At 40.7% G+C, this 15,349-nt stretch overlaps 1 protein-coding gene across 1 annotated transcript in view; it reads left to right on the forward strand.

The window, feature by feature from the left end:
• Pigu (phosphatidylinositol glycan anchor biosynthesis class U) overlaps positions 1-15,349 on the forward strand; it is an 85,966-nt gene that overhangs the window by 8,804 nt on the left and 61,813 nt on the right. Inside the window, exons 2-4 of the mRNA XM_041670261.1 lie at positions 3,494-3,558; positions 13,242-13,301; positions 14,353-14,415. Of these exons, the coding sequence (XP_041526195.1) occupies positions 3,494-3,558; positions 13,242-13,301; positions 14,353-14,415 (188 nt within the window). The remainder of the gene's footprint in view (positions 1-3,493; positions 3,559-13,241; positions 13,302-14,352; positions 14,416-15,349) is intronic.

Consider the following 15,349-nt stretch of genomic DNA (forward strand, 5'->3'; position numbering starts at 1 on the left):
AAGGCGTAAAATCAGGCTTTTTTAATCCCAGCACTGGAGAGGCAGAGGCAGGTGGATCTCTAAGTTGGAGGCTAGCCTGGTCTACAGAGCAAGTTCCAGGGCAGCCAGGGCTACACAGAGAAATCCTGTCTTGAGGGAAAAATGTTGGTAACTATAAATAGTTTCCTTCTTTAGGTTAAATACACAGTTTAAAGCATCTTAATATTTATTTTCCCAGGTATTTCTTTTCTTGTCCCTTCCTTCTCCCTCCCTTCTTCCTTCTGTGTTTGTTTTGAGAATCTTACAGTGTAGCCCAGGCTAGCCTTCAACTTTAAATCCTCATGTGTTTGTATTATATGTATAAAATGTCCTAATGAAGCCCATTCTTTTTGTGTATTTGATGTTAATAAAATTTCTTTAAACATTTAATAAAATTGTGTTATATCTTGTGTGCTGTATTACTTCCAGCTTTTCTCTTAGCATTTTGTGGGCAGATTTCCTTCAGTAAACATAGATCTGTAGCTTTCTGTTGTTGTTTTTTGTTTTTGTTTTTTGAGACAGAGAAGTTCTGGAGCTAGTTCCAGGACAGGCTCCAAAACCACATAGAAACCCTGCCTCAAAAAACCAAAAAAAAAAAAAACCCAACAAACATATACATGTTTTTAAAATTTTAATACACACATATAGTACTTATTGTTCTATCTGAGTACTGGAGTTTGGATCCCAGCATCTACATCAGGTTGTTTATAAACTCCAGTAACTCTAGCTCTGGTAACCTTTTCTGGCCTCCATAGGTACTCAAAGCACATGTGCGTGTACACACACACAGAGAGTTGCAAAAATAAAGTTCCTATTTACAGTTTACCTAATATACTTAATATTGTGGCTACGGTCAGTTAGTACTATTAGTGTATATACCTTATTAGAATTGTGCTGCGTCCCTGTTGTTCAGTTCCTGGCCTAGTGTTCAATCCATGACCTCCTTTTGCATTTAGTGGTTACATCTCCTTAGTGACTACCCGTCTGGGACTCTTCCTTTAATTTTTTTTTTTTAAGAGTACTGGACAGGGGGCTGGAGAGATGGCTCAGTGGTTAAGAGCATTGCCTGCTCTTCCAAAGGTCCTGAGTTCAATTCCCAGCAACCACATGGTGGCTCACAACCATCTGTAATAAGGTCTGGCGCCCTCTTCTGGCCTTCGGCATACACACAGATAGACTATTGTATACATAATAAATAATAAATTAAAAAAAAAAAGAGTACTGGACAGTTATGTACCTGCCATTTTTGGTTGCCTGATGCTTTCCCATGATTAGGTGGAGGTTGTGGGTTTTTTGTTAGTTTTTTTTTGTTGTTGTTGTTATTCTACCACATTGTTGGCATGAGAACCACAGAATTATTCTCATCAATGAATCCTGAGATACTTGATAATTAATATAGCTAACATATTGATGTTTTAATGGATCACCTGATTAAAGCAGGGAATGTAAGGCCTACATGAAATTATTACTTTTCCCCTTGAAAGTACTGTGGTTTACATACTTCTACCCCTAACTTTAGCATCTGCAAATAATTTTTGCTTTCAGAACCATTCTGTGGGTCAGTCAACTGATGACTTTCTGCTCTTTCTTCCATTCTTCCTTGTTTACGCTTTTTGTCCTGATGCATCCTCCTGCATGCTCTGCATGTTGCCCTGCTGCTGTCCCACGTGCCTAGCCTTCCTACACTTGATGCTGAGCATTCTATAAGGAGAGCATTTCTTTCTCTTCCACCTATTTATTTATTCAGTTATTTGCAATATAGTTTTAATGCCTAATATATCAGTATATATATTAGTATATCAGTAAATACATATTTAAATAAATCTCCATTAATCAATATTGGCATTATTTTCAGTTTTTATTAAGTGGGACTGGAGAGATGGCTCATCAGTTAAGAGCACTGCCCGCTTTTCCAGAGGACCCCAGGTTCCATTCCTGGAACTCACTTGTTGGCTCCCAGCAATCTGTAACTCAGTTCTAGAGGATCTGATGCGTCATCAGAATCAGGCACATATGTGGTGCACAGACATATCCACAAACAAAACACCCATACACGGAAGATAAAGAAAAATTATTATTCTCAGTGCTGTACTGAATATATTGTATCAGGCACTTGATCAATTATTTCTTAATGTAATCTACTTTAAGAATTATCATTTGGGGCCAGGCATGGTAGCATACGCCTTTAATCTCAACACTGGGGAGGCAGAGGCAAGTGGGTCTCTCAGTTTGAGGCCAGCCTGGGCTATATAGTGAATTATAAGTCAGCTAGAGTTACATAGTGAGACCTTGCATAAAAAAAACAAAAATTATTCTGTGTACCTGATATAGCATAGTGGAGTGCTTGCCTAGTATGCACAAGTTCCCAAATTAAGTCCATAGCACCAAACCAACCAAACCCCAAAACCCTCAAACCAAACATTTTAAGCTGGACATGGTGGTGTATGCCTGTAATCCTAGAACTTGAGCGGTGGTGGCAGGAAAGTTAAAGAGCTTAAGGTGATTTGAGGCCAACAAAGTATCATCTTAGTTGGGCCTAATGGCCAGCTCCTATAATTCCAATACTTGGTGGGGGACTGCTGAGACAGGGGATTGCGAACTTGAGGTCAATCTTTCCTACATGTAAACATTCTGCCACAAAACAAAAACCTAGTTAAACTCCCCCCCACATAGCTCAATTTCCATCTTCCAAATCCGTATAAGGTTAGAATTAAAGGAACACAGCTAAAAAGTATATCTTACTCTGTAGAAAAATGACGTAAATGTCACTGAAACAGGTAACACAAGAGAGCGACTTTCACTAACCTGGAGGACAGGTTTTTTAAAACCTGTTGCTGATTTGTTAGTTGTGCTTTGAAATAGGGTAGACTATGCAGAGAAGAAATGCTTTAGGGTTGGTGGAGACCACAGAGAGGTAGAAGAAGTTTATAGTTTTTTTTTAAAATTATTTAGTTTTATTTTTTAGATTATGTGCATGTATGCATGTCTTTGTGGGAGTGTGTGTATGCTAAGACAGAGGCCAGAAGAGGGGGATGTGTCCTCTGCAGCTGGAGCTACTGGCAGTTGTACACGGGTGGACACGGGTGTTGGGAACTGAACTGGGGACCAAGAGCAGTACGCAGCTCTTAATTGCCAAGCCATTTCTCTAACCTCAGAAGTTACAGCTTAGTATAAAACTTCCTTGTAATGGGCACAGCTCGTGATGGAAAGAACTGCTTTGTGTGGAAGAATTCTCCATTCTTGAAAATTTCACGGGTGTGTGTATGCATGTGACATTTTCTTTGAGAATTTCATACATATGTACAGTCCTGAGATTTTTTTTTTTTCCAAATGAAGACCTTCAGCCACTTGCTTGACCTGAGGTGAAGGGATAAACTCAGACATTCCTTGGTCCTAGGAATATCTGACATTTTAGTTTATGACCATTTGCTGTTGTCTCTAAAGTCTGAGTGAACTTGTATTTCTTTGTTTTCAGTGGTTGAAGGCCTCGCACTGCTGGATTTGGGAGTGTCTCCATATTCTGGAGCAGTATTTCATGAAGTAAGTGTTGCGTTTTCTTTCCTGGCACTATGAGTAATTCATAGTCATGGATACCAGAGCCTGAGCTGTTTGGTACAGACATTTAAAAGGATCTTTTTTTTTGATAGGAATAGCCCTCTTGGTGACATGCTCTGCATAAGAAAGTTGTTTCACAATCAGGGACAATGATCCAGTTAGGATTTTAAAGAGTTGGGAGGAAGGGAGAGAGAGAGAGAGACCAGAGAACAACTCCCAGGAGTCTGTTCTCTCACACTGTTAAGGAAGGGTCTCCATACACCAGCCTAGCTGGCCGTGAAGATTCTGGACTTCTGTCAGGAGTGCTGAGATTCCAGATGCAACTGGCTTTCTGTGAATTTGGGGACCATGCTCACCTTATCAGGCTTATGCAGCCAGTACGTTTATCTTGCTGGCTTGGGGGACTATATGAGGCTTCTATAGAAATTATTATTGTTTTTTTTTTTTTCCTGAGACAGGGTTTCTCTGTGTAACAACCCTCACTGTCCTGGAATTCACTCTGTAGACCAGGCTGGCTTTGAACTCACAGAGATCTGCCTGTTTCTGCCTCCTGAGTGCTGGGATTAAAGATGTGTTCCACCATGCCTGGCTCATAAAAGTGAGGCTTTAAGACTAGTAAAAGCTAGCTAGGTATGTGTAGTAAGGAGCTGTGAGCTGCGTTCCCGCCCAGCTCCCAAATAACAACACACAAACTGTATTCTTTTAAACACTGCCTGGCCCATTAGTTCCAGCCTCTAATTGGCTAACTCTCACATCTTGATTAACCCATTTCTAATAATCTGTGTAGCACCATGAGGTGGTAGCTTACCAGGAACGATCTTAACCTGCATCTGTCTCGGAGAGGAAAATCATGGCGACTGACTGACTCGGCTTCTTTCTCCCAGCATTCTGTTCTGTCTACTCCGCCTACCTAATTTTCTGTCCTATTAAAGGGCCAAGACGGTTTCTTTATTAATCAATGAAATCAACACAAAACAGACTGACTCTATCTCAAAATGCCAAAACAGAAGTGTAAACATACCCTTTGGTTATTGTCACCTGTCCCTTGGATTGCTGTAACAGCTTTCTTGTAAGTTTTTTCTGGTTCAGTCTTGCTCATTTATTCTGCAGTCAGGGACATTTTTCTAAAGTGTAAATCTTGATTTGTCATTGTTGTGCTTGGCACCTGTATTTGCCCCTAACCTCAGGCTTAGAACCCAGGCACTTGGAGGAGCTTCAGAGCTCTCACATGCAGGTGTTTCTGATCACCTTTTCTTCTCTTCTCCCTCCCTCCCTCCCTCCCTCCCTCCCTCCCTCCTTTTCTTTCTTTTTTTTTTTTTTTTGAATTTTTTTGAGACAGGGTTTCTCCATAGCTTTTTTGGTTCCTGTCCTGGAACTAGCTCTTGTAGACCAGGCTGCCTTGAACTCCCAGAGATCCGCCTGCCTCTGCCTCCCAAGTGCTGGGATTAAAGGCGTGCACCACCACCGCCCGACCCTCCCTTCCTTTTCTTAAGGACACAGGCAGTTACTGGGAATAGATGTGTTTGATACGCACATAGTAGCCTATTAGCCCTAAGGACCATTGTGAAGTGGGCCTTGGGTGTGCTTTAAGTCATAGCTTTCCTGTACCGTCTTCTGTTTTCTGACATCTTGCTCATGCTGTTGTCTCCTGTAGAAGCCAATCTTCCCCTTTTTCTGCTTGGCTCTATTAGTGAGACACAGCTTAGATTTTACCAGAAAAGCATCCAGCATCACTTTAGACTAAGTCAAACACTCCTACTTCATAACCTGAGGAATCTTGTCCCTTTCATGGCTCATATCCCACTCTTAAATTTACCTCTCATCTACCAGGTGTGGTGGCGCACACCTTTAATCCCAGCACTTAGGAGGCAGAGACTGGTGGATCTCTGAGTTTGAGGCCAGCCTGGCCTACAGAGTGAGTTCCAGGACAGTTGGGTCTATACAAAGAAACCCTGTCTCGAAAAACTAACAACAAACAAAAAACAATGTAAGATGCAGACTCTGGTTTTATAGTATTTGTTTGTCAGTCAGTCTGTCTGTCTTTCTTTCCTCTCTGCCCCCTTTATTTTTCTTTTAAAACAGGCTGGTCTCTATATAACTGGAGATGGTCTTGAATTCCTGATCCATCTTGCTGCTGCCTCCTGTGTGCTAGGTTTATAAGAACTTGAATTTTGAGATGTATTTATTTTTATATTATGTTTATGGGTGTCTTGCCTGCATATATATCTGTATACCACATGTGTGCAGCTCGCATAGAGGCTAGAAGAGGGTGTTGAATTCTCTAGAACCGAGTCACAGAGAGTTCTTAGTTATAACGTGGGTGTTGGGAACTGAACCTGAGTCCTCTGGAAGTCATAGTCTTAACCACTGAGTCATCTCTCCAGCCCAGGTGCTTATGCTTATGGTTTTGAAATAAAAGCAATAAGAAAGACAGACTCTGAAGCAAAAAATATCATCAGAGATGACAAAGTTCATTTCATTAGAGTGACAGGATAGGCTTTCAAGAACAGTAGTAACTACAGATCTCTGTTCTAGTTACAGCGTTAAAACATGTGACGTAAAGTCTGATAGGCTGGAGGGGGAAACAGCTAGGTGGGTTCACATGCTAACTGTGCAAGCCTCTAGAAACCACATACAAAGCCAGATGTGGTACACATATCTTTAATCCCAGCATTTTGACAGTTAAGTGGGAGATTAAAGACAGGAGAATCACCTGGAGCCTAAGAGGCCAATTAACCTTACAGCATACTACAGCATGGCAGCAGAAACAGAGACACATAAGATGGAAGATGAAAACTGTGACCTCCAAATTGTGCTATGGCCTGCAGTCCCCTGCCCCCCCCCACATGTAAATGAGGCCAGTCTCTGATTTGAGTTGGAACTTTCAGTATCCCTGTCGACGGTTGATAGATCAGGTGGAATATTAGCAAGAACATAGAAAGTGTATATGTCTGTATGTTTAAAGATTTGTCTGTTTTAAATTTCTGTGTATGAGTGTTTTGCCTGGATGGATGGATGTACATCATTTGTGTGCCTGGTGTCCTTGGAGGTCAGAAGAGAGTATGCACCTTTTGGAGTTATGGATGGTTGTGAACCACTGTGTGGATGTTTTGAGTCAAACCCAGGTCCTGTGCAAGAGCAAGTACTCTAAACCACTGAGCCATCTTTCCAGACTCAAGAATATAGAAAATTTGTTAATGTCAGCTATATTGACCTAAGAATGACCTATTCAGGAACATCAAAGTACATTCTAAGTGTATGTGGAACATTTGTGCCATAGAATATGTTCTGCCCATAAAAAGAAGGCTCAGTATATTTAAGTCACTTAAAGATTCATTTTTGCTGACCACAGAATTATAGGAGGAGGGTCCACTTGTTTGTTTCAGCTGCCCAGCTACCTTAGCCCCAAAATAACCATACAGAAACTGTATTAATTAAATCACTGCTTGTCCCTTTAGCTCTAGCTTCTTATTGGCTAACTCTTACATCTTAATTTAACCCATTTCTATTAATCTGTGTATCACCACAAGGTTGTGGCCTACCAGCAAAGACTCAGCAGGTCTTTCTCCAGCAGCGGATCCATGGCATTGTCTCTGACTCTGCCTTTGCCTTTCTTTCTCCCAGCATTCAGTCTGTCTTTCCCCACGTACCTAAGTTCTGCCCCATCAACAGACCAAGGCAGTTTCTTTATTCATTAACCAAGAAAAGCAACATACAGACAGAAGGACTTCCCACATCATTTCCCCTTTTCTGTTTAAACAAAAGGAAGGCTTTAACATAGTAAAAATCTAGCAAGAATTAGTTACAATATTTATATCTACTTTATCTTTTATCATAACAAAGGAAAACTATAACTGTAACTAAAAATTCTTCAACTCCATCAAAGACTCCAGAAGCATATAATATTACCTAAGTAAATAGGAAGTGCATTGTAAGCAACTTCCAAAACTCTAGAATTGACAGAGACATTTCGCTGCCTGGACAGTCATCCAAAGTTCTTCTGTACTGTATCAGGAAGTTATGTGTAAAATCCCCCAAATCTTTGGTAACAAATATCCCAGGAATCAAGAAATCAGAAGGGAAGTTAGAAAGTATTTTTGAAATTAATGGAAGTGAAAAACCTTAGCTGTCATATATATAGCATGCCACTAAAGTAGTACTTAGGGAAATTTATGGTCACTCAGATTGATACACAACATAAAGACAGATTACACTCAGCACGTTCTTTTTTCCTTTGTGCTGTATAATTAAACTGCACGCACACGCTAGCTCACTGGAGAAGCCAGCCATTTTACTGATAGGCTTTTTGAGAACTGATTCAATGTTTCCCTTGTTTGGGGCCTTTCTAAATGGTCTGGAGCATCAAGAAATTTTGGAAGGAGGTTATTTGAATTGAAACATGAATATCAGGTTCTTGTCAATATATAAGTTGACAAAGATACTTGAATAATAGAATTCATTAGTAGACAGCTGTAGTCCTTTTAGAACTTTGAGGACAGTTGATGCCTGTTTTTTAAAAAGAAGTTAGAGAGTTGGTCGCAAGTAGCCACGTGCTGAGATTTAGCTTCTGCTAGGCATTGTGGCATTTACTTCGTACACATAACTGCAATTAATCTCCCCTAGGGCCCTGTGAAATAGGTTGTTTTAATGATTTATTTAAGTTTTAAAATTTGTGTATGGGTGTTTTGACTGCATGTATGTCTGTGAGACACTTGCATGCTAGGTACCTACAGAGTTACAGACAGTAGTAGCCAGTGCTTCTGACATAGACCATCTTCCCCAGTTTCTGTCAGAGGAAACTAATTCTCAGAGAGGAAAGCAGTTTGCCTGCAGGCCACACGAGTACAACAAAAACTAAGTATTTGCCGGGCGTTGGTGGCGCACGCCTTTAATCCCAGCACTCGGGAGGCAGAGGCAGGCGGATCTCTGTGAGTTCGAGACCAGCCTGGTCTACAGAGCCCAGGACGGGCTCCAAAGCCGCAGAGAAACCCTGTCTCGAAAAACCAAAAAAAAAAAAAAAAAAAAAACAACTAAGTATTTAAATCTAAATAAAGTTTCTCTTCTTTCTACCATAACTTGTTGTTATTTACTAAAAAGCCTGTCAATGATCTTTACAGTCCCCTCCCCCCCACACCTTTTTTTTTTCTTGAGATAGGGCCTCTTACATAGCTCAGGCTGGCCTAGAATTTACTAGTTAGCCTGGGCTGGCCTTGGCTTCTCAAGTACTCTGATTATAGATGTGAGTCACTATTCCTGGCTCAGAGTATATCTGTAGCCTTTTTTGGGGTTGGTAATAGAGTTTCCACTTAGCGCTTTGTGCATGCAGGCAAGTGTTCTGTTGTTCACCTACATCCTTAGCCCATTATAGTGTTATAAAGCATATTTTTACATGTAGTTAGGAGGTGATGGGAATAGATAGTTCTGAGCCACCACACTAAAATCAAATTCTGGACTTCCTTTCTGATTCTGATGGACTGATGAGTTAGCTTACAATACTGAGCCAACTATTTTGGCAACGACACGCAGAAAAGAAGAATAAATACCAAAAAAAAAAAATGTTTGAAGGCATTGGAAAGTACCAAGATACTCAGAACTCAAGAGTAAAGTTCACAGAGTGAGAGTCAGGGGCTAGAAGGTTGGCTTTGTGGTTAAGAGCATTTGCTGTTCTTACAGGGGACATAGGTTTGAATATTAGCGCTCCTCTCAGCCTGTAAACCCAGCTCCAGGAGATCTGATGCCCTCATTTGACCTCCTCTGGCATCAGCATGTAGGCACACACACACACAAATAAAAACAGTAAAATTAAATCTTGAAAAAGATAACGAGACTGGGGTTGGTGATTTAGCTCTGTTGGTAGAGTACTTGCCTATTTTACATAAAACCCTGGCCTCAGTCCCAAGCATCTCATAAACCTGGTGTGCACTGCATGCCTGTAACTCAGGAAGTAGAGCTGAGAAGATCGTCAGAAGTTCAGAAGTCATCCTTGGCTCCCTCAGATCCTGTCTCAGGAAAACAAAACAAAGCAGGAAAGGTAAAACCAGAGCCTGTAATCCTGGCACTGGGAAGATGGTGGCACCCCATCAGAAATTCAAGGTCGTCTTGACTACAAATGAGTCTCTTATCACAAAGGTCCAGAACCAAACCAGACTAAAACAAAACAAAACACAGAAAAAGAATTGTATGTTCTTTTTGAAGAAATTCATCTTCAAGCTAGGGAAATCTAGGATGTATCTTAATGATATAGCATATACCTACCATGTGCAAGGACTGGGGTTTAATTTTTAACACCAAGAAAAAACAAACAGCCACTCACCATTGCCATCAACAGCATCAACACCTGAAAAGAAAGTACATCTCAGATATGAGGACACAGAAAAGGAAAGTAAAAAGCTTGAAAGGCTTGGTCTTGGGATATAGCTCAGTTAGTAGAGTATTTGTGTACAAAGCCGTAGGTTTGATCTGTAGCACTCATAAATCTAGGCATGGTGGCACACACCTATAACCCTAGCACTTAGGAAGTGGAGGTAGGAGAATCAGAAGTTTGACATCACCCTTGGCTACATAGTGTGAGTTTGAGGATGGCTTGTACTATATGAGACCCTGTCTCCTAAACCCAAAAAGCAAAAGGAAGGAAGAAAGAAATCTGTCATGCAGATACTAGTTTGAAGAATTGATGTAGCTTATGACTTTAAAGCCAAAAGCAAAACAAGCAAAAACCCAGAGGATTATTTTATAATAATATAAAAATTGCTCTACCCAGAAAATAGTCTTTCAATATAGAACTGCATCTAATTCACAGCTTCAGAATACACAAAGCAGGGGTGGAAATGTAGCTCACTTGGTAGAGTGCCTGTCTAGCATGCATGAACCTTTGGGTTTAGTGCATAGCACTGAATAAAACCTGGAGTAGGGCACACACTTGCAGTCCTAATACTTGAGAGGGGAATTAGAAGCTCAAGGTCATCTTGAGTTTGAGGACAGCCTGGGCTGTATAAGACCTTGTTTCATAAACGAACAAAATCACAAAGCAAAAAGAGAAACAAATATGCCTATGGCCATAGTGGGAATTTTATTTTAAACTTAGCTTTATTAATTTTTCTTGCATGGTTTTCTTCTGTGTAGCATGTGCATGCAGTGCCTTTGGAGGAGAGGAGAATGTGTCTGCTCCCTTGACACTGGAGTCACTGATGGTTGTGAGCTACCATGTGGGTGCTGGGAGCCAAACCCAGGTCCTTTGCAAGAGCAACAAATTCTTTAACTGCTGAGCCACTTCCAGTCACAGTAGTGGGATGTTTTTAACCTGTCTTTTTCATCAATGATAGAACAAAGAGACTCAAAAATCAATAAGGATGTAGAAATTTAAAAGATCATTACCATACAAATTATATGTAGAATGTATGACCATAAATGTTAGTATGTACGTTCTTTTCAAATGTATGTGGAGCACTTGCCTAAAATGATCAGATAATGAACCTTAGCAAGTCAGACCACACTTTAAGTTATTAAAATTATGTATTGTGTGCTTTTAATGATGATAATATAATTAAGCTATAAATAAATTATAATATAAAAGGAAGGGCTGGGTCAATGATAGAAGGTTTTCCTAGCATGTGCAAGGCCCAAGGTTTAATTTCTAGCACTTTAAAAATAAATAACAACTATTTGGAATTAACCATATACTCTTTTGTGTTTGTACTAAGGATTGAGCATGTACTCATGCATAATGAACATCCTACCAGTGAACTATTCACCTCTGGCCAGTCTGTATATTTTAAAGCAGTATCAAAGAAGAAATGTCAGTGGAAATTAGAATATATCTTCTTTAAAAAGAAGATCAATCGATCAATCCTTCTATCTATCTATTTATCTATTTTTTTTTTTTATTTTTGAGGGAGAATTTCTCTGTGTAGCCCTTGCTGTCTTGGAACTCATTCTGTAGACTAGGCTGGCTTCTAACTTAGAAATCTACCTGCCTCTACCTCCTAAGTACTGGGATTAAAGGCATGGGCCACCACTGCCTGGCAAAAATTTATTTTTAATTGTGTGTACGTGTGTACATTGTGTGTGCAGGAGGCCAGCAGCATCAGGTCCTCTGTGCTGTAACTACAGGTAGCTGTGAGCCACCTGATGCGGGTGCTGGAACCATACTTTGGGTCTTTGCAAGAACAGCAAGTACTCTTCATAGTGCTTAGCTTCTCTCCAGCACCTAGAATATATTTTTAATTGAATGATATTGGGACAAAACAACATACCAAAACTTTTGTGTTATTGCTAAACCCATATTGAGAGGAAAACATATTGCCTCAAACAAAAAAGAAAATATTGTGAACAACCTTATATCAGTGAGATGAAAATTTAGGTGAAATGTATAAGAAAAATATTAATTACCTAGACTAATAAAACAAATCAGAATAATGTTTAATATATGAAAGAAATTGAATCCATAATTTAAGTCTCTCAAATAAAACAAAACAAAACCTTGAGAAGCCAGACTTGGTGGGGCACCTGTAACCCTAGTCCTTGGCAGGCCAAAGCAGGGCCATCAGGAGATTCAGGCAGGCCATTGTTGGTCACATGTTCAAGGCCAACCTGGTCTACATGAGACCTTGTCTTAAAAACCAAAATAAAAAACCATTTTAAAACAAAGGAAAAAACTTCAGGCCAAGATTAGTTTTTCACAGTGAGTGAATTTTCTCAAAAACCTTTTTCCCCGTGAGTATTCTACAGTATTAGTCTTGAACTTTACATTGTACATCAGCCTAAGTGCTGGAGTTACAGCAAGCATCACCATGTGGGTTTCTTCCTGGGCCTCTGAGGAAGAATTAACATTTTTATGCAAAAATTTATCAGAGAATAAAGGAACCCGGTGATGGTGGCGCACGCCTTTAATCCCAGCACTTGTGAGGCAGAGACAGAAGAATCTCCATGAGTTTGAGGCTAGCCTGGTCTACAAAGTGAGTTCTAGGACAGCTACAGAGTAACCCATCTCAAACAAACAAACAAAAAGAATAAAGAAAGAAAAAATTACTCATTTGTTCATTCAACAATCTTGGTCCTCTGTGAAGCGCTCCTCCCCCCCCCCCCCCCCGTTTTATTTTTTCATTTACTTTTTTTTTTTTTTTTGAGGCAAGAGGATCTCACATAGCCTGACTAGCATGGGACTTGCTGTAGCCAAGATGACTTTGAACTTCTGCCCTCCTTTCCTTTGCACTTCAAGTCCTGGGATTATAAGCATACCCCTTGGGTTTTTGGGAGTTCTGGAGACCAGCCCCAGAAATTCATGCATCCTAAGCAAACATCCTACAAACTGAGCTACATCATCAGCCCCTATTTATTTATTTTTTCAAATAAAGTAAATTGAAGTGCCCAGTCTGGCCCTGAATTCCTAGGTTCAATTTGCTTTCTCATTTCAGCCTCTTGAGTATCTACTGCAGGCAGGAGAGAGCTAGCTAACCTCACGTTTTGTTACTTCCTCCACTATGTTCAACTGATCGTTTCAGCGATGCCCTGTGATTCAGGATACTAAGTTGTTCAGTTAGTACCGGGTAGCTGTTGCGGGAAGGATCAGATTTCTTAGCGGAGTAAGTTTTTTCCCATTCCCAGTCTGGAAACTGATCATTTATATCAAGGTTTGACTTAATTTTTTCCTCTTTGTTTTTCTCCCACAGACTCCATTGATAATATACCTCTTTCATTTCCTAATTGACTATGCAGAATTGGTATTTATGGTAAGTATCTTTCCAGAGAAAATAAATATATGTGTATATTTTTAATTTTACAGTTTGTTTTTAAGAAAATAAGGAGCTGGGTAGCATGTAGGAGGCAGAGGGAAGTGGATCTTTGTGAATTTGAGGCCAGCCTGGTCTACATAGCAGGTTCCAGGCTAGCCAGGGCTGCATTGTGAGACCCTGAGTATAAGAAAGAAAAGGAAAGGAAAAAACAGAAAACCAGAATTTCTGAGAAAATAAAAGCCAAGGCAATGTCTTTAGCTTGGAGCCTGGCTTTGGGATGGTATTATAGAGTATAAGGAGCAGGCGGGAACTTGTGACCAGTTCTACTTTCTTATTCTTTGGTCTCTGGACTATGTAGTCTTCAATTTTCTAACCCCAAGATTCTGTGGTTGACGTTAACTGTGCCAGTTTGGAGGGCAACCTGAGTTTCCTAAGCATTCTGCCAAGAGATTCTGAGGGGAGCTGAAGAGGCTTTCAAGGACAAGGATTGAAGATTGAGATGACAGGAACAGAGCAGCCTGAAACATTTGTCAACAGAGTTGGAAATCTAGGTCAGGATAGCATAAGACACCCTGAAGTCTTCCTTAATTATAATGGCTGCTCTTTGCTGAGGGCTTACCATGTATGAGGTGCTAGACATACCTGAAGCCTATAGGTCAGTGGATATTGTTCCCCCTTACGTACGTGTGTGTGTGTGTGTGTGTGTGTGTGTGTGTGTGTGTATCTTTGTTTCATATTTGAGACAAGGTCTCACTGTGTGACCTAGGCTGATTTTGAACTCATGAGAGTTCTCCAGCCACAGTGCCTGGCTTATTTTCATTTAACTTGCTGGTCTAAGAGATATAGGCTTCCAGATAGAATGGATCATAATATAGGGGTTTTCTGTCATACCTCCCTTAGTAGGCCTTGGCCACATGTGAGTTTGGTGCTGGACTGTCAACCCAGTACCATCCCAGAGCTCTTCAGGCCTGGTAGCATTCCAGTACCCTGTACCAACTGTACTTTGTATTCCTCCTGTACTCTCCATTACTTCTCTTTCTCTTGACAGATAACAGATGCCCTCACTGCTATTGCCCTGTATTTTGCAATTCAGGACTTCAATAAAGTTGTGGTAAGTCATTAGTGGGCAGGACAAAGCTGGTGGGATTTGGTAATGTACTTATTATGGCAATGGATCAAAAGTCATGTACTTAAAGATCCAACTATTTTAAAATAGTTAAGTGGAGCTGGTGAGATGGCTCATGGATAAAGCTACTTCCCAGCAAGCCTGATGACCTGGACCAACATAGTGGACGAGGAGAAATGATTCCTGAACGTTATCCTCTGACATGTGCACCACACACACACACCTCAAATAAAATATAAAATAAACAAATAGGAAAGGGTGTGGCTGTATTAGCTCACATCTAAGATCCTGGCACTTGGGAGGTCAGGCTGTATGAGGAGTACAGGGTCATTCTCTAGTCCACACTAGTTTGTGGCCAGCCTGGGCATAATGACACACTATCAAAAATAAAAATGTAAAGGCTTTCCCTTTTGTTAGTTTATTTTTTCAAAGGAAAAATGAATATAGTCTTTATCTCACTATTTGAGGCTGTAGTGATAAGGGCAGCGGGGCTGCGTCCCCAGCACCCCAGCCGCCTGCTGGCTTATGCCCGAAATAACAACACACAAACTGTATTCATTTAAACACTGCTTGGCCCTTTAGCTCTAGCCCTTACTGGCTAATTCTGATATCCCGATCAACCCATCTCTAATAATCTGTGAGCACCGGTCTTACCGGGAAGATTCTAGCCTACGTTGGAGCTTCATTGTGTCTGCCTCAGAGAGCAGAGCTCTCGCGTCCTCCCGGGAGAGGGGAGCATGGCGTCTCCCTGAGATGTCTGCTCCCGAGAGGAGAGCTGTCGAGTCTGAGCTCACTTCCTCTTCCTCCCAGCATTCTGTTCTGCTTACTCCACCCACCTATGTTCTAACCTATGAGGGCCAGCCAAGCAGTTTCTTTATTTTTTTAACCAATGACCTTCCTCCATCATGAGGCTTCTTGA

The sequence above is a fragment of the Microtus oregoni genome, unplaced genomic scaffold (assembly GCF_018167655.1).
Source record: "Microtus oregoni isolate MIOR12 unplaced genomic scaffold, Mior012 000020F_ref0000438, whole genome shotgun sequence".
Lineage (NCBI taxonomy): Eukaryota > Metazoa > Chordata > Mammalia > Rodentia > Cricetidae > Microtus > Microtus oregoni.